Source organism: Cloeon dipterum, chromosome 2 (genome assembly GCF_949628265.1).
Source record: "Cloeon dipterum chromosome 2, ieCloDipt1.1, whole genome shotgun sequence".
In the NCBI taxonomy this organism is placed as follows: domain Eukaryota; kingdom Metazoa; phylum Arthropoda; class Insecta; order Ephemeroptera; family Baetidae; genus Cloeon; species Cloeon dipterum.
In genome coordinates this window covers 12,639,676-12,663,385 of record NC_088787.1, presented here as the reverse complement: position 1 = coordinate 12,663,385, position 23,710 = coordinate 12,639,676, and the positions used below count along the sequence as shown (strand labels likewise).

The 23,710-nt window shown below is 39.7% G+C and overlaps 1 protein-coding gene across 1 annotated transcript; it reads left to right on the top strand.

The window, feature by feature from the left end:
- The first annotated feature begins 86 nt into the window (after positions 1 to 86).
- On the top strand, positions 87 to 23,710 carry LOC135937770 (neuroendocrine convertase 1-like). The gene is made up of 13 exons (XM_065481005.1): positions 87 to 346; positions 11,545 to 11,649; positions 12,098 to 12,235; positions 12,298 to 12,444; positions 15,324 to 15,489; positions 15,553 to 15,734; positions 16,382 to 16,591; positions 17,918 to 18,018; positions 18,461 to 18,673; positions 19,114 to 19,256; positions 20,465 to 20,598; positions 21,583 to 21,758; positions 22,291 to 23,710. Exons 1-13 carry the CDS (start codon positions 200 to 202, stop codon positions 22,358 to 22,360), a joined length of 1,932 nt encoding a protein of 643 aa, XP_065337077.1. The 5' UTR covers positions 87 to 199; the 3' UTR covers positions 22,361 to 23,710.

Genomic DNA, 23,710 nt, shown 5'->3' with positions numbered 1-23,710 from the left:
GAGATAGGGAGGGAGGAACATATAATAATAGGTTAACGCGGCGCCCTTGCGGAGTGATTAGTGTCTCACGCTTAATTCGCGCCCCGATCTCGCGGCGGCGGTGGATCGGATGGAGAAGTGGTGGCAGTTGACTGCTGGTTGCCATTCCGTCCAGTTAGTTTTAATTGCACTTGCCCGGCCACAATAGGTCTGCAGCGAAATGCGTGTTCAATCAGTCCTGGTACTGATTGCAATTTACCGATTGGTTGGAGCGCTCTATGCAAATGAGTGGGTCGTAAGGGTCCTCGGAGGTGTGCAAATTGCCAGACAACTCGCCGACGAACTCCATTACGACCTCGTCAGACAGGTAATAATGGGCTTATTTTGGATTGTGTCCGCGTGTCTGTTATTTTCGTCTAGGTAGCACTTCAATTCACTCGCCCACGTGCTAAATGAAGTGTGGACGGTATTAATTTGCTCCTGTCCAGACATGAATTAACAGTTGATTGATTTTGAATGTGTTTGAACACATTGAATTGAATAAACAATACACTTTATTCACTGAGGTTTACTCAATTCAATTGAATTCCGTGTATTTCTCCATAATAGGTCGAACATTTAAAAACATAATATGCATGATATCACAATAATCTCATTATTGGAGAAATTTAGGCATTTATTTGTAGCAGCATTAATGTGCCATTGTAGTATCAGCGAGCAACCCGCTGAAACTCGCGACCGAAATAAAAGCAAAAGTTTCTTCTACCCCAACCACTCGCCATGCTACAGCCTGTGCTGCACAACATTTACAATCACAGGCATTTATTTATTTATTACTGGATATATGTTTTAGTCGAAAGTGGTTTTTAAATTTATACAATACTGAATTAAAATGAAAATTGTACCATGCGTTAAGAAACGTAAGATAATCGCCTGTAGTTACCTTTATGGTATAATCTCCAAGAGTTTTGGTAAGTAAAAATAACCCATCAATCGAATCTTCTTGTCGAAGGGAATCGACATTCCAAAAATCATTATTAACATTAATAGCATCATTAAACATAATATAATTATTGAACAAAAAACGATTTTTCAATTAATTTGTAAGTTTTTCCTTCAAATTTTGTCCAAACCGATATCAATGCTTACATATATAAAATATTTTTGCTCTATTTTGTATATAACATCACACAAAGTTTGATGCTTGAGGTAAAAAAACATGTTAGACCGGACAAAAGCCGGAATTTGTCTTTAATTCTTTACGTCATGTAACACTGACAACAATATTTTTTATTTGATTTAGCTTGTATTTCATTAGATATAAGAAACTAGCACACAATTTATTTATTTTGTATTATTTTAAATCACACACTAAATAATGGTAAGCATTCACAATAAATGTGCGTATTGAATGTCGTTTTCACACTTTCTTTATAATTATAAACTGTTTCTAGTGATCAATATCTCTCTCACTTCTTCTGGTAACGATTACAAAAGTTTTAATCAAACATTAAAAAGAGATAAAACTCTGCAAGCATAAAACTAATTAAAACCTCCCCTTTTTCTCTCGTGTTGACGAAAATTCTCTTCTTGAATCAAATAAACGTTAATCACATGTGATTAACGCAACTGATAGCTTTGCTGCAGTGCTATCAGTCGCTTTGGTTGGTTAAATTTAAAAAAAAATCATAAGCTGCATAGCGCAAAAAATGTTCAAAATATTTTGCGTCGGCTGATTTATTTTCATTTCCGTAGGGCAAACACTCAAAAATTTCTGAGAGGCGATAAAATTTCCAATTAATTTGTTTTGCGGTTTTTGTTGGTTTAAATTATTAAAATACTAAAACTAATTAATTTTTAAAAAGTCTTTCAAATGTCTAAATGGAGCTAGGCCATTGTTAATCATTTTCAAAAATTCTAAGAAATTATTTCAAGACATCGCAGAGAACGCTCCAGCGATTAAAAAAGTACAAATCGAATAACATATCGTTTCGACAAAAACATAAAAATTCTTTTGTACAGTACAAAAACTAAATTTTGAATACTAGTACATTTGTGAACGAGATTTTCAGTTGAAAAATTTTGGAAAAATCACGAACTTTTGCAAAAGTATTATTTGATTTGTCTTCGCTGAGCAGATACAAAAAAATATTTGTTGAAATCCAAAAACATGGTTTGAAATTTGTTAAAAATAAAACGGGAATCATTCTTCAGGCAAATTGTCATCTTTTATCACACACACTATCGAATGGTTGCGAAAAACACCATAAATTTTAGATTAGAAGGTACGCTCCCCTTGTAAATATTTTTTGATACTCCTTATCATTATCAGCGGGGAAATCTCCTCCACTCTACTGATAAATGCTGAACTCTGCTTTTTTAGATTTATCTTTTATTTTGAACGCAATAGATCATTTGCACACCCATCACTAGTTTCAAATGATCTATATTATGGTTCTGTAGGCCTATTTTGCCCCATACATTGCCATATCCAGACAAATAAATGCAAAAAATGTATTTGAACATAATTGATAAAAGAGAGATGAAACTTTGCTTCAATATTTCTTGAGGAACTGTTCTTTTAAGAATTCTTTTACGCGATGGGGAAATCGTTCCACGCAGGCGGTAGCTTTTAGAATTTGAAAACAGTTTTCGTGGTAGCGGAAAAATTGCGCATAGCTCAATAACCAAACGCGAATATCCTTGTCGCAAGAAAAGGGCAACAATTAAAACTCCTGTGTTTGTTGAGCGATGCGCAAATTTCCCGCTACCGCACGAACGTCTTCGAAACGGGGCCAGCAGTTTCATTCGATGTGCACGTGTCCTACCAAACAGGTTAACGTCGCACATTGTGGTTGTTAGAGGGCTAAAATAAGGTTTGGATGTTTTTGTTTAGAGTTTTATGTGTCTGCGATAACATATGCACTAATTAGCTAACACATCCCTAATTAAGTCAACACGAGGCAAAAATTTTATTTCGTTCAGGGCCGTGAGTGTGCGAGCGTAGAGAGGGAGGCGATTGGGTTGTGTGGGTGAAAATGTGTGTGTGACGTGAACCGTAGTGTGATCGGATCAGATTTAATGAGTGGGACACAGAAGCGGCTTTTAATCCCCGGTGTCACATGTCTCCGCCAATATGTTACTCGCTGCCGGTAATGCAGCCGGAAATTTATTTTCAGCTGCTTGAACACAAACAAGCCAGCCAACGCACTTCATTAGCACGCACCAAATTTTTCAACAGGAAAGTAATAATAACAACAACACAGACTATTTCTGAGTACAGATCTTCCATGCTCAGAGCATTCTTGAAAAACTCGATTTATTTGCTTATCGGTCATTAATGAAATAAATGGCCTTCTTAACTCTTTATAAAATTGGGACAAAATTATTTTCATAGTTTTTGACAAAATAAATTTCCAATTTTTTAACTTTTAATTTTTTAAAGAAAAAAACTAATAACGATTCGTGGTGAGAAGCGAGTTATTCTTACCTCCAATTTTGACAGTTGATACACATCGCCATTATTTATAGCGGTAAACTTGATTAAGAGTTTTTTTCTTTTTGTAGGCCGTTTAGAATGTTGCCATTCTAAAACATTAACAAATCAAATTTAACAAAATAAAGAGTTTTTATGTTTATTTGTTAAAAATTTGAGGGTGGGTCGCATCATATCCAAATTATTTTCACGTGTTTGCCCAATATTTTTTTTTTATTTTGAAAATTTTTGCTTTCATTAATAGAAATTCACAACGAACCGATCAGCCAATTTTATTTAAACCAAATTTGGTCAATTTCGACTATTTCTAATTGTCTGGTGAATTTCACCGCTGCGTAAACCCAAGTGTTTGAATCGACCAATAGATGGTGCCAGTGCGGTTTCTTTCGATTTTAGAGAGCTCTGCGCTGTGATTTCAGGCTTCGTCCTGCTGCTGAGCATTCTGCTTCTAGAATTATTTCTTTAGACGTGCTGAAAACAAAAATCAGTCCGACCATCCACCGCAGAAACGTCGGAAAAGAGTTTTTATTCATAAAATAGTGGTTTTTACGATTTTATTGGCTAAACCGATTTTGGTTTTAAGCACGTTAAAAGAAAATATATCATGTGAAGAGTGCACAGTGGCAGGATTGTGTCTGAAATCGCAGCGCAAGTGCCTTATTAAAATCACAAGTTTACGCTGGTGCCACCTGTTGGCAGCTTTCAAACACTAAGGGCTTACTGGTGAATTAATCACATTTTTTGTTAGGGATATTTTTGACTTGAAAATCATTTTAAAATTATTAAAAAACCCCAAGCCAATTTTCGTTGATTTATGATAGGGGAAAACATTTCTTGATGGCTAAACTAATTTAGCAAGTTAGAATTTTGACTTTGAGGATAAATTTCACTTTGAAATCAATTAAAAAAATGAAAGCAAAATAGGCTGCCAATTTTCTTTAGATTCTCAAGGTGGGAAGCATTGCTTTAAACCAAATATTTGTCAATTCTGACCGTTGAAAATTACAAATAACTTTCGCTAAATTTTTTTTGGGGAAGTTTTTAAATTGTTTAAAATAATTTAAAACAAAAGTCTTCTGCTGATTTTCATTGAATTCTGGAGGCGAAAAATTATTTTCGACAGAAAAAAGAAAAAAGACAATCCATTTCAGAGATTTTAAATTACCCAACAAGAATTGGCTGGACTTGTAATGTTTTTTCAAATAAATAAGATTCTAAAAAAAAATTACCAGAGAGAGAGAGAGAGAGAGAGAGAGAGAGAGAGAGAGAGAGAGAGAGAGAGAGAGAGAGAGAGAGAGAGAGAGAGAGAGCGATTGAGTAGACAGAAACCTGATTTGCAAACTTCTATAGGCAAATCGTTTTCAAAAGGCACCCTTCTAAAGTTTGCCAGTTGACAAGAAGCAGGTTCGTGTTGATGGATGGCTTCGGCCCAGCACACAAAAATATCGGGCAAACTCTTCAGATGATCGGCAAGTTTCCGCAATCATTACTGCTCACACTATATTAATTAATGCCGTCATGAATGGAGTGGCGGGCCTAATTGAATGCATGCGGCACCGAGAAAGAGGTGTGTGATTACGCGTGTGCTGCGTGTGCGAGCAGCGAGATAAACGCCGAGAGGCAGTTGGTCTGCGATAACAGGCGGCAAATACGCTAAAATGTTTGCCCCTGATGAACATCAATCAAGCAAATTACGCAGGTGCAGAGATTCCCTGCTCCCCGCGACGGGGGGCGGCGAGAAAATTAATGCGTGCCGCCTCACCCACATTAAGCCTTTTGGACATGGCAATAATTTGTCATTCTCCTCCACCTCCAACTTTTCACCACGGTCTCGTTTTTGTAGTTTTGCTCCAGTCTCTGGAAAGGAACAGAATTTTAACGTCTTAACTAATTAATATTAAACGGAGGCAAAATTCGGAGCCTTTCGCTTTTCAAACCACACGTAAACCCATGTTAGTTTATAAAAGCAGCAATTTCAACGAAAGTCGTAAACATTTCGCTAAATGAAATCACGAGAATCATACAGAAATAACTACATAATTTAATGTTGTGTTTAATGCAGAAAACTGGTTTCCTCTCTGGCCGTTGTGGGCGGCGTGTTTGCTTTTCGCTGCAAAAGCGACGGGGCCAACCTGCTAAATATTTTATTTGCTGACATGAGCTGGCGCTGAATATGGATAATAGGGTGGGTGGCGTGGCAGAGTGTGTGTTGCACGCGCTCACTCGTCACATACACACACAGGGGGTTGACGGCGCAAGTTAGGCAACCGGAGCCACATGCATAATGAGCGGAAAGCCTAACCACAGAGAGCAGCGCAAAAGACAGAAATAGATTCAGTTCGGCTTTTGCGTTTTTACCGTGCAACACGTGCCGCCACTCTCGCTCCCAAGAGAAGATAATGATATTTTGCTATAAGTTGAGGAAATTCTGTGGAATCGACGTATTTTTATTCCATTTGTTACATAGAGGAGAACTGTGCGATAACATTACGCAAACAACAACCATGTTCATTGAAGGTGGGTAACAATCGCTCTGTTTGAATTGCTTCCGATTTTCACGTCGGATTGATTGTTGGCGACAGTGCAACACCACTGCTTAACACCAACAATGAATAAGGCATTGATTTTGCATAATACATATTATAACCCAATAATTCCCTTTCAAAACAATAAAAATTTGCATTTTTTTAAATGAAAATTATTTAATAGGAGATGAACAACTTTTGTTTTTTTCATGTATGTATATACCAATTTAATTTGTGCCAAACCACAATTTTTCTTTTATTATTTTTGGTATTTTTCTGGGGAGTGTGCTAAAGGAAAGCATTTTTTTGTAGTTCAAGAAGAAGTGTTTATTTAGGGTTAAAGTTCAGTTCGGTTTTTCCTGGTCAGGTTGTGGAGGCGAGGCTTCCTCAGGTTTTGGCGGCGTCGGGGTGTTGTTGGGGGTGCTGGTTGTTGGGTTTGGAGAGTCTCGGTGGTGGAGAGGGGGAGGGTTCGCAGGGGCCTTTTGGGTGTGGTTTCGGGCTTTTCGGTGAGGGGCTGTGGGGGCTTGGTCGCCCCGTGAGGTTAGTGCACACCTCGGGGCTTCTAGGTCTTTGGGCGCGTGATTAGTTTTTGTCGCCGGCGCTGGGGGTTGTTCAGGGTTTGTGGCTGGGGGCAGGGGTTTGTTTGGGGCAGGGGACGTTTGCGGATTCTTTGGGACTGTCGGGTATTGTTCCAGGTCTTTGGGCGAGTGATTGTATCGCGTGTCGCTTTTGGGTGCGTCGGGGATTGTTTAGGGGCCGTGGGGGTTGGTTTATTTCCCTGCAAGGGAGGCGGCGAGGTTTGTCTCGGCTTGGGGCCGTTGCTGCCGGCCTTGTTGGGTCTGATTATGAGTTCTTAGGTATAGTTGGTAGGGGGCAGGGGGAATTCGATATTTTCGTACAGTTTTCGGGGGTTGTTCCAGGGGTGAGAGTTGTAGGTCTTTGCTGGTGGGGTGCGGCGTCGGGGGTTTGTAAAGGTTTGGAAAAGTCTAGTGTCCGAGGTCAGATACTCACCGCTTCTTCGGTCCTCGGGGGTCCATCGGGCGTCGATTTCGTAGAGGGTGCAGAGCAGCAGCATCGTCAGGGTGGTTGTGGTTTTCATCTTTGCTCTGGGCTGGAGAGTTGTGCGTTGTTGTGTTGGAGTTGGCAGTGTTTGAATTGTTTCCTGATTTTAACCTCAATATACATACATACATACAACCTCGCGCGGTTTGATTGTTGACGGCAATGCAACAACCAGCAACAATGTATGTGGCATATTGTTTTCATAATGTTCACCCAATAATTCCTTTCAGAACAATGAAAATTACGAAAATTACTCTGCAATTGATTAGCATTGTCTGCAGTTTATTAATAAAAACTTCTTTGATCGGAGAGATGAACACAAATTAATTTTTTAACGATGTATTGATGTTATTGCCAAACCGTAATTTTTATTTTCTTTTATATTTCTTTTTCTTTTTCTGGGGAGTGGGCTGATTGAAATATTTTTTTTTCATTTGAAGAAGAAGTGTTTATTCAGTGTTAAAGTTCAGTGTGGAAAATCTTGGCCAGTAACTTTTGGAGGCGAGCCTTCCTCAGGTAGCAGCGGCATCGGTGGGTTTTCGGGGGTGCTTGTTGTTGGGTTTGGGGAAGCTCGGTGGTGGGGAGTTTTCGGAGTTCCAGTTTGGATTCGGGATTTTTGGTGAGGGGCTGTGGCTTTAGGGGCTTGGTCGTGCCCTGAGGTTGGTGGCGACATTTTGGCTTCCAGGTCTTTGGGCGCGTGATCGGTTTTTGTGAGGGCTGGTTTCGTTGCCGGCCTGTTTGGGGCTGGTGGCCGCGGTTGTTTATTGGGGGCTCGGGGCCTTTGCCGATTTTTTGGGGCTGTCGGGTATTGTTCCAGGTCTTTGGGCGAGTGATTGTCATCGTCTGTCGCTTTTGGGTGCGTTGGGGATTTTTTAGGGGCCGTGGGGGTTGGTTTATTTCCCTGCACGGGAGGTGGCATGGGCATCCGCGGTTTGTCTCGTTTTGGGGCCGTCGCTGCCGGCCTTGTTGGGTCTGATTATGAGTTTTTAGGTAGTTGGTCGGGGGCAGGGGGAGTTCGACCTTTTCGTAGAGTTTTCGGAGGTTGTTCCAGGGGTGGGAGTCGTAGGTTTTTGCTGGTGGGGAATTGCGCCAAGTGCGGCGTTGGGGGTTTGGCAGGCGTCTATTAGTGTCCGAGGTCAGAGACTCACCGTTTCTTCGGTCCTTGGGGGTCCATCGGGCGTTGATCCTAGTGTCCTGGCCGTCGGGCATCCGTTGGGCGTCGATCTCGTAGAGGGTGCAGAGCAGCAGCATCGTCAGGGTGGTTGTGGTTTTCATCTTGGCGTTCTGGGCTGGAGAGTTGTGCTTTGTTGTGTAGGAGTTCGCAGTGTTCGTATTGTTTCCTGATATTTACTTCTATATATTACCTCGGTTTGATTGTTGGTCAAAAAGCAACAACCTCAACAATCAACAATCAATGAGGTGTGGGATATCGAGGAGCCGTAATTAATACAAGGGCAGCTTTACGTCCTAATTGCTCATCATATTATTTGGACTTGTGGCAAGGATCGTAGAAAGTTGAACTATAATTAACAGACAAAAATCACAATTATTTATACATTTATCACAATAATAAATTAGCAATTCAGACTTTCACATTAACTAACGAAAAATCAACAACAATTGTTTCTTACCCCGTTTTGGGTTCAGTCATTTAATACAAACTAAGTTTGGGTTAATCTCGCACAGACTCTCGATTCAGGTCAGAGAGACAAAACATTTTGGTGTGACTGCTTCGGTGCGAGTCTGATTGTGCGCTGTGTGGGTGAAGGTGCAGCAAAGGTGCGCTTCACCGGCCTTTACACTGCCACCTATTACAATTACGGGAATCATCCCAATATTTGAAATGAATATGGAAAACAAAACTGAAAATAATTTTTTAAGTCGGAAGGAGAAAACTGGATTGAATTGAATCGATTTTTCTTTTTAATAACACATACATCTAAAAAGATATATACATTTTACTATTAATTTTTAACTTCTGTTAATTATCTTGGTGTTACCTTTCAAACGTCTATGGAACTTGTTTTACCAATCATATTGATAAGAGAGACAAAGCTTCTATCTTTGCTACTTCTAAAATTAAAAACCTTTCAAAATCTTTCCATTAGTATACTGCTAATACGCTTTTTAATCTGGCCATTTCTCATGTAGCTTCATATATTATAGTATTGAAGCAATCTGGAAGCACCTCTCGCTGAATGATCTCAATAAATTGGAATAAGTCTAGGATTCTTCAAAAAAACTCTTTGTGTAGACAAACGAATGAAATCTAGATTCGTATATGAATTAGTTCAAACATAATTTTTTGGAAATGACCTGAAGTCCTAATATTCCATTCCTTTTACAACTGCATAGGAAAAGTTTTTAAACAATATGACTATTAAACGACAACCAAAAATTTGATGTAATTACCGCTATGACTAAATTTATTTGGGCTATGTTAACAAGACACTCCTGTCATATGGCTATCACTTTCTCATCTGCTCTCATAAATCTTTCATCTGGACGTGACTGTAAATTGTAAATACTGTATCTATTGTGATTATTCGCTTACTATCATGTAACATTTACTTGACTGTGTCAAACACCTTGAACGATTTCCCAAGCATCCTGTTACAAGAATCGAAATTTTAATTAATCCATAGGTCGTACACCGATGGTGTCCAATAATAAATGAATAATATATAACATTATATTAAATTTCATCAAAGGTTTTATCTAGATTGATAAAGTTTACGACTAGTTTGCATGTAATTACGACACGAAGAAGTTTAAAATTTTACGATGCCACATTTTCAGGGAACCAACCCTTCTGTTTGCAAGTGATACCACATAGCAAGTGGCCACTTTGAATAAACCGCGTGGCTCCGTCAGCAGGAAACGCCGCGGAAGCGCAAACAGCGAAAAAGCAGCGAGAGCGATAAGCAGTCGGTGTCGTTTTCTATCCACAAGTGGTTGGTAGGAGAGCGATATATTCTGTTTGCCGAGCCGCCGGTGGTGGAGAGAAAGGGTCGATGGTGGGTGGGTGGGTGTTTACGGGGGTGGCTGGTCTATGCAGAATGCAGTGGCGAAAGGACCTCCTGGCCGGCGCTGAACTCCTGCTCCTTGCGTCCCCTGCGCTCTGCTCGTGGGCGGAACTTGCACCACACAGGGTGCGATCGACCCCTTTTGTTCCGCTCCACGGGCGGCGGGCAGCCGCGTGCCGACCATATGCTCCTTTGTTTCTTTCCGGCACCTTTGCAATAGCTGCTCACTCGAGCGTGCCGTCCGTCGAGAGCCCTGTCTGCCTACACACGTGCGCATTCAAATTGAATAGTGGGTACCTTATACAATTCGCCTCTCTATTCACTCTCAAACAGGCGCACGTGGGCCGCGTTTATATTTCTCTGCGGTATCGCGGCGTTTAGAGCGCGTCCAGGTGCGAACTCGACAGTGGCTGTGCTGGATTTAATAAAAAAGGCTCGGGTTACGAACAGCTGAGTTCGTGAAAGTAAAATGAAAAAAAAGTCGTTTGTGAAATGACACTTGAGTTCTAGAATGACAAACTAAAGACTCGTCACAAGAAGATAATGAATTTTAGCTTTACTTAATTGAGTTGGAGCAGCTACAAAAATTGTGTACACCGGTTAATCAAAAAACATTATTTATTTGAAAAATAAAACAATGGAAATTTTGAAAACTCATCTCCCCGTGGAAAATTTTTAAAAATAAGGTGTGCTTTGGATCGAACAGACATCAAATTTTATGTTCTAGATCAAGGTTAAAGGTTAACTTTGTTAATTTTTGTTCATAATTTATATTTTGGAAATTATATTAGGATTTTGGTATTTTTAAAATGTGCTTAAAAGTTGTCCCATGACATGAGTGAACTTAAGTAAAATTTCAGTGTGGTGTTATTTATTTTTTTTCCGAGAAATTGTATGCTTAAAAACTCGAATAAACACGATTTTAAACTTTTTCGTGTGGTACAAATATTTGAAACTACCTATCTCGGATTCTAACTATCATTATTTTAAAAACTACCCACCGTTATACTCGTCTCAACCTCCCCTGACCAGCTGAAGGGTTTATAGGGGGTGTTTACACTCCATCCCTTTTAACCTACTTCTCAAGGTTAAAAGTGAAAGATCACTATACTGTTTATTATGGATTGTAATTAAAATTTTGGAAACGGAGTTAACGATATTTAAATTTTTAAAATATTTTTAAAGCTGTCCCATGACATGTTGGAACTTTTGGGAAAACTTCGGATTGGAGTTCTTTTTAGTTTTCGATAAATCCCACTTAAAAACTAAAATTTTCCACTTTTTTTAAATTTTCAACTCCAAATCTCGAGTTCTAGCTATCAGAATTGCAAAACCTGCACACTGTTAGACTCGTCTAAGCATTTCATAATCAGCTGAAGGGTTCAGAGGGTGCTACTACATAGTTTTCGAAGTTTTTTTTTAAATTTTTGTAATTTTTTAATGAAAATAATTTCAGGTCCTTGGCTTCGATGATACATACATATTCAGCCACTCAAGCCAACCGTCGATTGGAAAACGCAGCAACACCAACTTGACCCTTCGACTCTCCGACGACTTCAGGGTGAGTTGTCCACCTGATCATATTCATTGATAATATTTTAAAATTCAAATCATATACTTGTCCTTCAGTTTTCGACTCCTAAAATCTTATTTCCAACTCAGGCTTGTTATTTTATTCTATGGTCAAAATTTGCTTAAGGTCGTCTCCTTAAAAGAATATAATCTTGAACTTTGAAATTAATTGGTTTGTGCTGCATTCTCAGGCAGCACAAACCAATGTGAAAAATTATGAACTTTCTCCATTCTGTATCCATCAACTGACATAAATAAAATTGCTATGCTGGCAGAAAATCGGATTTGTAAGCCACTTAACGAAAATAGTCCTACACTACACCACGAGAATCCATCCCCCGGTCCACGCGTGTTTTTATCTTCTTTCCTTTCCTCCTCCAAGCCACATTATTGACATTTAATGGTGCTTCGCTGAATAAACCCTTTATATGCTTCAGGTCGAGTGGGCAGAGCAGCAAGCTTGGCGGCGCAGAGATAAACGCGGTATGCTGGACAACAAAATCCAGAGCCGGCGCCACTACTTCGGCTCCGTCGGCTTTTTCAACGACGAGCTTTGGGAGCACCAGTGGTACATGGTGATTATTCCCTTGCCCTTTTCCCGATGATACAGTGTTTATGGACTGCATTTTCGCTGCAGCAAGACACGAGGACCGAGCCCGGTTTGCCACGACTCGACCTGAAGGTGATTCCTGTGTACCAGAAAGGCATCACAGGCCGAAACATCAGGGTGGTGGTTCTTGACGATGGCCTGGAGTTCCAACACACCGACCTTTATCCAAATTATGTGCGACATTTACCTTATTAATAGTTATCTTTTCTCTTTCAAGGATTTTAACACTTGTAAAACCAGATACTGATTTCAAATTGAGACAAAGTGTGAGGTCAAAGGCCAAGGTCACTAATATCAAATTTTCGATATTGCTATTTTTAGGCTATGTCGGCTATGTAGACAAATGAAAATTTGAATTGGGTTTTTTCATGAATTATTTATAAAAATGAAATCTCGAAAAATCTTGGGGCTTTCTTGACTTAAAAAAACCATGTTTACACGCCTAAATCTCAGCTTCTTAACGTCAGATTTTCAAACACCACTCACCGCTAAACTCACATCAACCTCCCCTAGATAGCCAAAGTTGTTAAAGGGTGCTAACCCTTATAACCTCTTCTTGCACCCTAAAAAAGTAAATAATTATGTACAATTTTTTGTTGTTAACCTCTCCGGGGTTAACCTTCATGGGGTTGAAAAGGGGTTGACATATACCATTTGACTATTTCAGCTATCAAGGTCTCAAGGTGAGATTATGATGAGTCGAACAGTGTTTAGTTTTCGCAAACCTGAGGGCTAGAAGCTAAGACTTGGTGAAAAACGTGTTTTCTTTCGGAAGACCAGCATAATGAAAATACATTTGTGTCATATCTAAATCTCAGTTACCAAGAGTCACATTTGCGAGAATTGTATACCGCTATACTCGTATGAAATAGTTTCAGGGTAATAATAAACATTAAATTCCGTCACGCAGTGAGGTGCAAACAAGAAAGTTTTTTTTTTATTTTAGATGTTTTATGTTGCAAAAAAGGGTTTTAAGGGTTGACACCCTTAGACTACTTTGGCTTTACAGGGAAAGGTGAGAAAAGTCTAATGGTTTTTGAAAATATGACCATTAGAAGCTGAGATTTGGGCATGTAAACATTTTTTTAAAACCCAAAAAGCACCAATTTTTTATGTTTTTTATTTTACTTTTCAAATCAGGCAAAACACCATTTCATATTTTGACGATTCTAATCTGACATTTAACGCTCTACAAGACGTCAATATCAAAATTTAAAAATTAAGTTTCAGTAACAAATTCCCATTGAGATGCTCAGGCCTCTGCCAGAACAATGTACCTTTCTTGAATGTTTAGCTATTCATAAATTTTTATTTTTCAATTTGTAAGTACATTTTTCTAAAAGAACTTAAACATTTTCTACAGCCCACGTTAAAAAAACATTGTGCATCCGTATCATTCCCAATTAATTATTTACCTCCTGTTGTTGGGGCGCGATCACTCACATTTTAGCATAGTCGTCATTCTCAGGAGACGGCTCTCACGAGCTCGTAAATATTTAAATTTTAATTCAAGGCTGAAAAAGGGGCAGCGTGTTCAAAAGAAGAAAGAAAGAAGGCTTTGCCGCGATAATTTGCAAAAAGCGCTCGCCGCGAATTACCGTGCGTAAATCTCGCGCGCGCAGAGTAGGAAGTCGAGGCTCGCGTGCGCCAAGAGGATTTCCGCGAGATGCGCTGTGCTGAAATATTCACGAGCTTTGCCTCTCCTTACGCCACCTGCCTGCGTGCCCGTCCATATTGAATCAGAAATGAGACGAGGGCGAGACTGCTGTTTGTGTAACACGAGAGCCCCTGCTGTTTTTTTGCCGCTCTCCACGACTCCGTGCGCATTAATTTAATAAGGGCAGCTCACGCGTCGAGAGCAAAAAGCATCTATGTGTCCAAACGAAATGTATATGGCCTGATTGAAAATATGGGTACGTGGCAATAATTTCTGAAACTCCAGAGCAAAAGAATCTTTATGCCACACTCTTAATGGAAAACTATATTTTTTCTCACAAGAACAAAATGTTTAATGTTTTTTTTAATTTTAACTCGTTTATAGACTATTTTTGAATTATTAGTCAATCAGTTACAGTTATTAACTATGCATTGGCTTCGAAAGACATTAATTTATCTTAAATCATCGGTTAATTAATTTCGATAAAATTAGCAAAATTATAAACCAATTTAGAGTGAAACAACCGAAATCTGTGTCCGGAAAAAGTGATTTTCAATTATGATGTTAAAAAATAACATTTTTTAAACTTTTTAATCAGAACATTTTTATTGCAATGCATGGTTTATAGCTTAGATTACTTAATTTTGTTTTATTGCTGGGCTGGACTTATCAAGAATCTTCCTTTGTACCGTTTGCTGTTGAAACGCCTAATGCGTCTTACCCATTCAAAATTTATTTAATCATCCTGCATAAATACCCTCCAGCTTTTCAAATTCTAGACATAACAGAACAAAAATATCGCGACAGTTAGAATTATTCACATTACGACTGGGGGAATGAAATTATGGCCAACAGGGTTGGAGGGGTGAGGGTTGAGCACCTCAAAAACCATTCAGCTCACCAGGAAAAGCCAAGTCGAACGGTGTGCACTTTTGGCATTTCAGACAGTTGGAACCCAAGATTTGGCGCTCACAAATTTTGTTAAAATTGATAAATTTCGTTTTTCAAAATTCAAAATTGAATTTCTCGAAAACGAAGCCGAACATCTCAACATCACCTTGAAATTTTCAATCACGTATACACGTACGCTGAGGCCGCTTTTTAGAAGCGTTTTGGATTTTTAAAATACCCTTAATTTTAAAAAATGACCATTGCTGACCTTTGATTTGATGATCTCAAATTTGGTGTTCATTCGATTCACTATGAATTTAGTGTGTTTTTTTATTTTGGAAAAATTATTCAAATGGAACTTGGAAAATGTAGCTACATGGCCAGGTAATTAGTTCGAAAAATTGGAAAACTATTGATTGTGAGTCATATTAAGAAAAATAGAGATTTTGTTGCAAATACATAATTCACCCTTTTAATTTATTTATTTTTATTTGTAAAATCGCAGGACCCTGAAATAAGCCACGACCTGAACGATGGGGACACTGATCCCACTCCCAGGTACTCGAGCTTAACGCCAAACAACCACGGGACGCGGTGTGCTGGCGAGATCGCAATGGTCGCCAATAATAAGAAGTGCGGAGTTGGAATTGCATTTAACGCCAAGATCGGAGGTAATGGAGAGTTTTTTATTTATTGATTTTTTTCTTAATTCTAAGTTGTGTAAAATTTGACAGGAATCAGGATGCTGGACGGTCAAGGCGGGAGTGCCATGGACCGTATCGAGGGAGAGGCGCTTAATTTCGCTCTGGACAAAGTGGACATTTACAGTGCTTCTTGGGGACCGACTGATGACGGTGTCACCGTTGAAGGACCGGGACGTCTTGCTCAGGAAGCGTTGGAGAGGGGTGTTAGGAAGGTAAGGGACAGCAGGAACACTCAGGGACAATTAAGTTAATTGAATGAAAAATATATTTTAAAAAATACGTATATATATTTTTTGATTATCCGGAAAAGGTGATAAGCTAAATGAAAGAGCCAAATTTCTCTGACATAAATTAAAATTACATAAAATTAATTTAAACCAGCCCGTTGGCTCGCATCGTTAAGGCACTCTCAGGAGTGTCAATGCAATGGGAGGCATTTGAGCAGTTCGGCGATCTAATACTGGCTACCCGATGTCAGAGATGGCAAAAAGTGGTTAGTTTAGTGACACAGTTGATGAAATGCTCAAATTGCTCAACGGACTGGTTAGACTCGCTACTTGCTGCTTTGCACCTTTCCAGCATGCGTGATTTGGCTTCACGGGACGAATGTCTATCGTTTCAAAATGCAGTCCTCGGTGCGGAGGCAAGTGGCCCTTGAGTGGGCTGGGTCCCTGTGCGGCCTGGTGCGCCCATGTTTTCCGTTCGCGGTGTTATTGGGACCCGGGTTTCAGTACAGTGCGCGGCCTTCCCGGTCCTCGGACAGGGATAAAAAGAGCAAATGAGAAATATGTAAAAAGGATATGTGTATTTAATGGGAGGTCCTATTGAAATCTAGCCGATTTTTTAATTGTGTTTTCAGGGTAGAAAAGGCAAAGGCGTGATATACGTTTGGGCGTCGGGCAACGGCGGCAACAAGGACGACTGCAGTTGCGACGGCTACACTTCGAGCGTGTTCACCCTGTCGGTGGGCAGCGCCTCCGAGCAAGGCCAGTTTCCGTGGTACGGCGAGCTCTGCCCGTCCACCCTGGCCTCCACCTACTCGAGCGGCGCCTACTCCGACCAAATGATCGCAAGTGACTTTTTTATTATAAATGTACCCTCTGGAATAATCATCTCTCAAAGGCCCTGATTATAATTCGCTTTCAAGCGACTTCAAAGGCCTTTCCTGCTGCGTGCTCAACATGTTTGTGTCATTATTTCACAGACGCGTCATTTTGTTTACGATGATAATTGTATAAAGCTAATTTTTTACTCACTAATTTAAACACGCATTTATGTGAAAAAAATTACAGCGCTAATTAGTAGTTGGGATTTTTCAAGCATATTATTACGACCCAGTCGAAACCAACTAATGTAAATTTGTGTCTCTTATTTCGTTGGCATATTCTCATTTTTGCCAAATTCAACTGAATATTTTTTAATTTTTGTATTGACTTCTAAATCAAAATATCAATTTAGAGTAAGGATTATTTGCAAAGCCGTCTGGATTATCTGGTATACACTGCATTGCAAAAAAACCCTGTTTTTTCGGGTTTCACGCTATTTTTCGCATTATTCCTCAACACGTGCACTTGTAAAGCAGCCCCTAAACCCTTCAGCTGGTCAGAGGAGGTGGAAACGTTACTAACGGTATGCAGTTTTTGCAATTCCGATGGTTAAAACCCGAGATTTGGCATCGAGAATATTTGAAAAGCACGGAAAAGTAGAAAAATTCGTGTTGTTACAAGATACACTGCAAGTCAGGGGTGAGAAAATGTCACTGCGCCGCATGTCAGTGCTGCGCGGTGCGAAAAACTCACCTTTGACACCCCAGGTGACATACGGCGGGGTGAGATTTGCTTACTGCAGCGCAGTGACATTTTCTAACCCCTGACTTGCAGTGTATGATGCGTAATTTCTCGAAAGCAAAACAGAAAACGACTCTTAAATTTTTACTCATGTTCTCCTATGTCCATGGCTTTTTAACACATTTTCTTGATTCATTTCCACAAATTTTTATTATAAACCAAAATTAATGTATTATTAGACCTTTGACCTTGATCTTGGACAACAAATTTGGTGTCAGTTTGATTCGGGAAAATCCTAATCACACCTTGAATTTGAAATTGCACCACGGGGAGATGAGATCCTGAAGTTTTAAATTTTGTCATCCAACCAATTCGTAAAATTTATTTTTGAAATGCATTGCGAGTTGCCAAATGATTTTTCCTTTTAGCAGACAGTCACACACCTCTTACACCTCTTATACCCATGCGTCTCACTTCTCACTTGAGTAATTTGCAAGCTGCGCTTGAGCTCTTTGTTCTGAGATGCTCGTCAACTTTGTAATAATAACACAGCCCCGCTCGCTAAGTTAAATCGAGGGAGACGCGTAATTGAGCAAAATTTGCCGCAGGCCACGACCGATCTCCACAACTCGTGCACTGTCAAACACACCGGAACTTCAGCAGCAGCGCCAATTGCAGCAGGAATCATCGCGCTCGTTCTTGAAGTGAAGTAATACACATGTTCTCAATTTCTTTAAATTTCTCTTAGAAAGAAAACAAACGTTTTGCAACAAAAATTCTAATTGTAACCGAAAAATCTATTGAAAAAAGTATTTTTTTTAAATCAGCAAAATCGATTGACAGTATTTTACATAAATTTATGGCTTGCCCAATTGATACAAAATACTTTTAATGTGTTAAAAAGAACAGTTTCCTAAGTCACGAAAAAATTAATAAAAAGACATAATTAAATTTTGTAGGATTGTTTTCTTTGCACGAGTTTTTTATTGTTTAATTATTTAATCATTCTAGCCAGAAAATTTCGGAACAATTTTTTAATTCCATTTCGAGATTTATTTGTCATGTTATTTACATCTTAAAAATTAAGAAGAAATTTTAGCCTTATTTTAATCGAAATCATTAATTTTAATACTGTCATCGACATTTGGCAGCCCGAAGCTCACGTGGCGTGACGTGCAGCACCTGGTGGTCTGGACAGCTGACATGACTCCTCTTGCGTACAACGAGGGTTGGAAAGTGAACGCCGCTGGCTTGCACGTCAATCGTCGATTCGGATTCGGTCTCATGGATGCACTTGCCCTCACCAAAGCGGCCGCTAATTGGACCACCGTGCCGCCGTGGAAGCACTGCACCATTACACTCAAGTTAGATCAAAATTTAATCCTCTACTGCGGGCAATTTAACTAAGACAAATAAATGTGGCAAAATGTGATATTTAAATCAGCCCGAATTTGATTATTTCCAACTTTTTTTTTAAATTTGTAATTTAAATATTACAAACACATCAAGTAACCTCTTTTTCGATGAGTCCTATTTGTTGTTAGGATTCTCAGCGATAAAACTGCAAAAAAATTATTTTCATCAACTCAACAAGGTATATACGAGCATTTTCCATTGTGGCCGCTCGCCATTTCCTATGCTATTTCGATCGAGCTGGGAGGCGCACGAATAACGCACTTCCCTTTCCATTTCCTCCCGCGCGTCTCACCGCCGCATTCACAAAATAAACACATTTCGCGCACCGATATACAAAATATGAAAGTTAAAGAAATTTGAGCACGATGTCAATTCCGTTGGTCCGCAGGGAAATTACGATGGGCGATCTGCTCTCCTTTTCGACGGCAAGCTGCAAGCAGACAGTCAACTTTTTGGAGCACGTCGAGTTGAAAGCGACGATCGAGCATCCTGTTAGGGGACAACTCGAGATTTTCCTCACGTCACCGGCAGGTAGGTTAAAGCAGGAAAACGGTGTTCAAATACTGAAAGAGGCACGTCGCGGGCACACATGCGGCATGCCTTGACCTCACCTGATAAAAAAACGACTTAAAACGAAGAGAGAAATATAACCATAGAGATTTTTGGTTTGGTCTACCTTCGGCCTGTGGCTTTCTCCTAGATCGAACAAGTTGTAGTTTTCACCAATTTCCACCACCCCCCCCCCTAAAAAAATCGATTTTTTGCTCTCACCACTGTTCTGTGCGGGAAATTTCCCACCAGGGGGCGGATCACGGCACCGTTTTTTAGCTCGACCTTGAAACGCTGTACAATGCTTACCTTATGCCCAGCGTTGCCATTTTTTCTCAAGGTTGCGTTGCCGTGATCCGCCCCCAGAAAGACTTTTTTCAATATGACACGCACCTTTCGGTCGAATTATCATAAAAAGGACCTCAGGTTCGAAATCAGTGCAAAACTTTGGTCGAGGATCAATTGCTGAAACTTTATTCCAACGGCATTTAATATGAGAATGCCAGAAGAAAATTTCTTTAACTTCACTCTCGTGAAAACAGCGAAGTGACCACTCAAAAATTCACCACAAAAACTCGGATAGTTTCTACTAGAGTACTCATTATATTCAGAGTCGCGCGGATTAGCGGATTAACGTGCGACCAAACTCATTTAATATTGGAAAAGATAGGGACATGGACGAACGCGCGTTAGTCAAAACTATATTTCTTCAAGGACTATATTTCTTCACACCCTTCCGTTGGAATTTTCACTCTAACCCAATCACTCGATCTCATTGAAAGTTCAATATTGCCCGTCCCTGTATAAAGTATAAATGTATTTTCCAATTCTTGGAGGCAATATATTTTTGCTCCGCTTCCAGCACTACCAGCAGGTATCACAAAATTCCATTCTTGAATGCTTTTTGCTGTTTTGTACGTCTAGGTGCTTCCTGAACAATCTCATTAGGACGCATCAGACCTGCATTTTTATGTTCTCGGGAAAAAAGGCTTAATACGGAAGTTGCAAATTTACGGTAAAGTAACTTTGAGAGCGCGCGACTTCGCTACTGTTCTATATTTAAACGCACTCTGCACAAATTACACGCCGGCTGTCCCGGCTTTTCCCTCGTGTCCCAGTTTCTCAAGAATCGCGCTGCTGCACTAGTGCTAGAAGAGCGAGAGTTTAAATGGCGCGCAAACTTTTCGCAGGAACGCGCGTGCAGCTACTCGGCCGGCGTCCCGAGGACACTTCGAACCTCGGATTTCACAACTGGAGCTTCATGTCGGTGCACACTTGGGCCGAGAATCCTGCAGGAGAGTGGACTGTGCAAATCATCGACTGGGTAAAATGCAAACAGCCTGCCGGCTTAACAAGTAGTGTGCGGCCGCGGCGGTAGCGCGGAAAATTAAAAAAGTTCTCATTCACTGCGCGGATCTCACATCTCACATATTTGCGTGTGTGCCAGTACTTTATTTCCTTTCATTTGCTCAGAAATCATACATGTCAGAAAAGCCCTGAAAGTGGACGTTTTAGAAAACCAACTTCATTTTCAATCCCACCCACGAATGGAAAATGCTAAACTGTGCTGAAAAATGGTAATTTTCTAACTACAACCAATCTTGGGCAGGTCTTAGCACTCACATTCCGGGGTTGTTTTGTAAGATTGAATTTTAGCCATTTTTACTTGTTTTCACGCTTAATTAGTCGCATCACTTGCTTCCAACTTGCATAAAAATAATTTCTCCCGTTTAGTGAAGATAGGTGGTAAAGGGATTTGAAGGGTTTGGCATTCTTCCACTGCTTCAGCAACCAAAGCAAGGCCATAACGAGTCAAACAGTGCATGGTTTTTGTAAATCTGACGCTTAGAAGACGACATATAGAAAACAACGTTTTTTTTTCGTTCGGAGGAAACACCGTGTCAACTAAATATCGGATTCTAGTCCAATTTATAAAAACTGCAATCTTTTCAAAGTGGTTTCAAGATTAAAATCTCTCAACTCCTTTGCTCTGCTCATTGTCAGTGAGTTGCAAACAATGAAAAAAATCTGTTTTATGGTACAAAAAGGGGGTTGAAGCTTCTTTGGTACCTAAGAGAGGTCAAGACGATTCTAGTGCATGATGGTGTATGCATTTTGAAAATCCGACCGTTAGAAGCTGATGAGATTAGAGCGTGTTAAAATATTTCAAACCCCTCGAAAAAAACACAATTTTTATACATATTTATTTTTTAATACAAAAAATGAGGCACTCAGACAGACAGTGATCAACACTGTGCAGAAAATAATGTCGATCGTCTGAGAAACTCAATTCCATTTCCTATGGCAGGCTGGTGGCGCAGTTTTGAGCGAGTGCCGACTGGTGTTGCACGGCACCGAGGAGCGCCCGCGCCACATGGACAACATGGACACACCAGGGATGCGGACCACTTTGAAGCAGGAGTATGCTCTCGGGAACGAGATCGACGATGAACTGCCAGTCGGCAAAGAGCACAAAGCAAACAGGTAGCCAGCAGGTTGTTTATTTTGCAATGCGACTTTTCCATTCGCAGATTGAACATTATAACTATGTTTCCCTAGAGAAAAAATTATTCATTCAGTTTTTTTTTATTTTAATTCTAAAAAAAGAAGCCTAAAATTCTTCTCCACCGATTTGATTTTGGAAATTAAATTGGTTTTAAATATAAATAAGATAACCAAATACGGGAAAAATATAATTTAATATTGTGAAAATCAGAGTGCGCACCGTTGGAATTTTGGGAAACGGCCGCCGCATTAGCCGTCAAGCGCTGAACAAAGAGAGCGGCCATAATGTGACATCATCAGTGTCGCGGCTGCTGATGTTCAGGACACGCCCTGATTGTTGTTCCTTGCCGATTTTAAAAGAATGAAAATCGCTTTTATAATTAACGCATCCTTACGTCATAATTTATGGCCGCTCTCTTTTCTTTGTCCAGCGCTTGACGGCTAACGCGGGAGACCTGTAAAATGAATTGAATTGTGGCAGTCTCCAAATTCGCCCACCTTTTTGTTTCAGTAACTGGCAGGACCTCTGGAAGAACTGGTTCCGTCACATGATGTCTAAAGGTTACATCGAAAACAACTGATTATGAGACGCGTTGGATGCTCCGCCGAACCCTATTCCTCTTCGTAGTCTTAAAAAATTATTTCCGTTGATAGCTATACGAAAATAGATCAGATCCAGATCCAGAAAGATTATATTTTGTAAAGCCGAAATTATTTACAATGGCTCTAAAAAACTTCAAGAAATGCCTATTTAAGCTATTTAACATAATCAAAGCAGACAAAAAATTCGTCCAGGTCATAGAATTTGTGGTGCAAGACTATATAGCTGCTTGACTGTAAAGATGAACTCTTTACTATCATCAATTAGCTTGATTTAACTTGGAAGCGCGTTAAACAGCCTCGGTATGATGCTCGCTGGATTTTGCACAGCCTGTTTAAAATGACAAGGTTTAACGTATAGGTCATTATCACATACGTTCTTTTCTTTCCTACGAGTGGGTGTACCACCTTCATTGGGAACATCAATTGATGATGACCTTTTTAGGGAAATTAACATTATGACGGTTTATTCCTTGCACATCCTTGAATGTATGAGATTTCTCGAAAATTACCCTGTTGATTTTCTAAAATGTAGTGCTACATTTGGGATAGTCAACAGGGTACTATTTAAGAAATTTCATACATTCAAGGATGCACAAGGAATAAACCGTCATAATGTTAATTTCCCTAGAAAGGACATCATCAATTGATGTTCCCAATGAAGGTGGTATACCCACTCGTAGTTGGAAAGAAAATAACGCATGTGATAATGACCTGTACGTTAAACCTTGTAATTTTAAGCAGGCTGTGCAAAAAAATCCAGATTGTAAAGAGTTCATCTTTAAAGTCAAGCAGCTAGTTTTGCACCACAAATTCTATGACCTGGACGAATTTTTTGTCTGTGATGATGTTTATTCCTTGTATATCCTTGAATTTTTCAAAAAGTATACCCTGTTGATTTTCCTAAATGTAGTGCTACATTTTTGAAAATCAACAGGGTACTTTTTGAGAAATTCAAGGATGTACAAAGAATAAACCGCCATAATGTTAACTCCCTAAAACGGTCACGACACGACACTAGATCCTTACCAGATAAACAAATAATTGTTTTATTTTTTTTTACACAAGCCAGACAACGGGGAGGATGGCGAAAATTATTTGATGTTTAGTCTCAATTATTAAATGTCACATATATGTATAATATGGCTTATTGTCAAGGAGTTGGACAAATGTGAGAAAGGGCACCACTCCTAACATACAACATGGTAAGACGTTACTCATTGGTGATTGAGAAGACTCATTCTGCCTGATCTCATTCAAAGGAAGCATGTTAAAAAATTGATGTTGGTTACAAAGGAAAAAGCTGATGGAATAAATTGATGTCTATATAT

Coding starts and splice junctions, on each gene's coding strand:
- LOC135937770 (XM_065481005.1), top strand. CDS start 200: ATGCGTGTTCAATCAGTCCTGGTACTGATTGCAATTTACCGATTGGTT. Junction 12,445..15,323: donor CCGACCTTTATCCAAATTAT/GTGCGACATTTA, acceptor GTAAAATCGCAG/GACCCTGAAATAAGCCACGA. Junction 18,019..18,460: donor GCGCTCGTTCTTGAAGTGAA/GTAATACACATG, acceptor GACATTTGGCAG/CCCGAAGCTCACGTGGCGTG.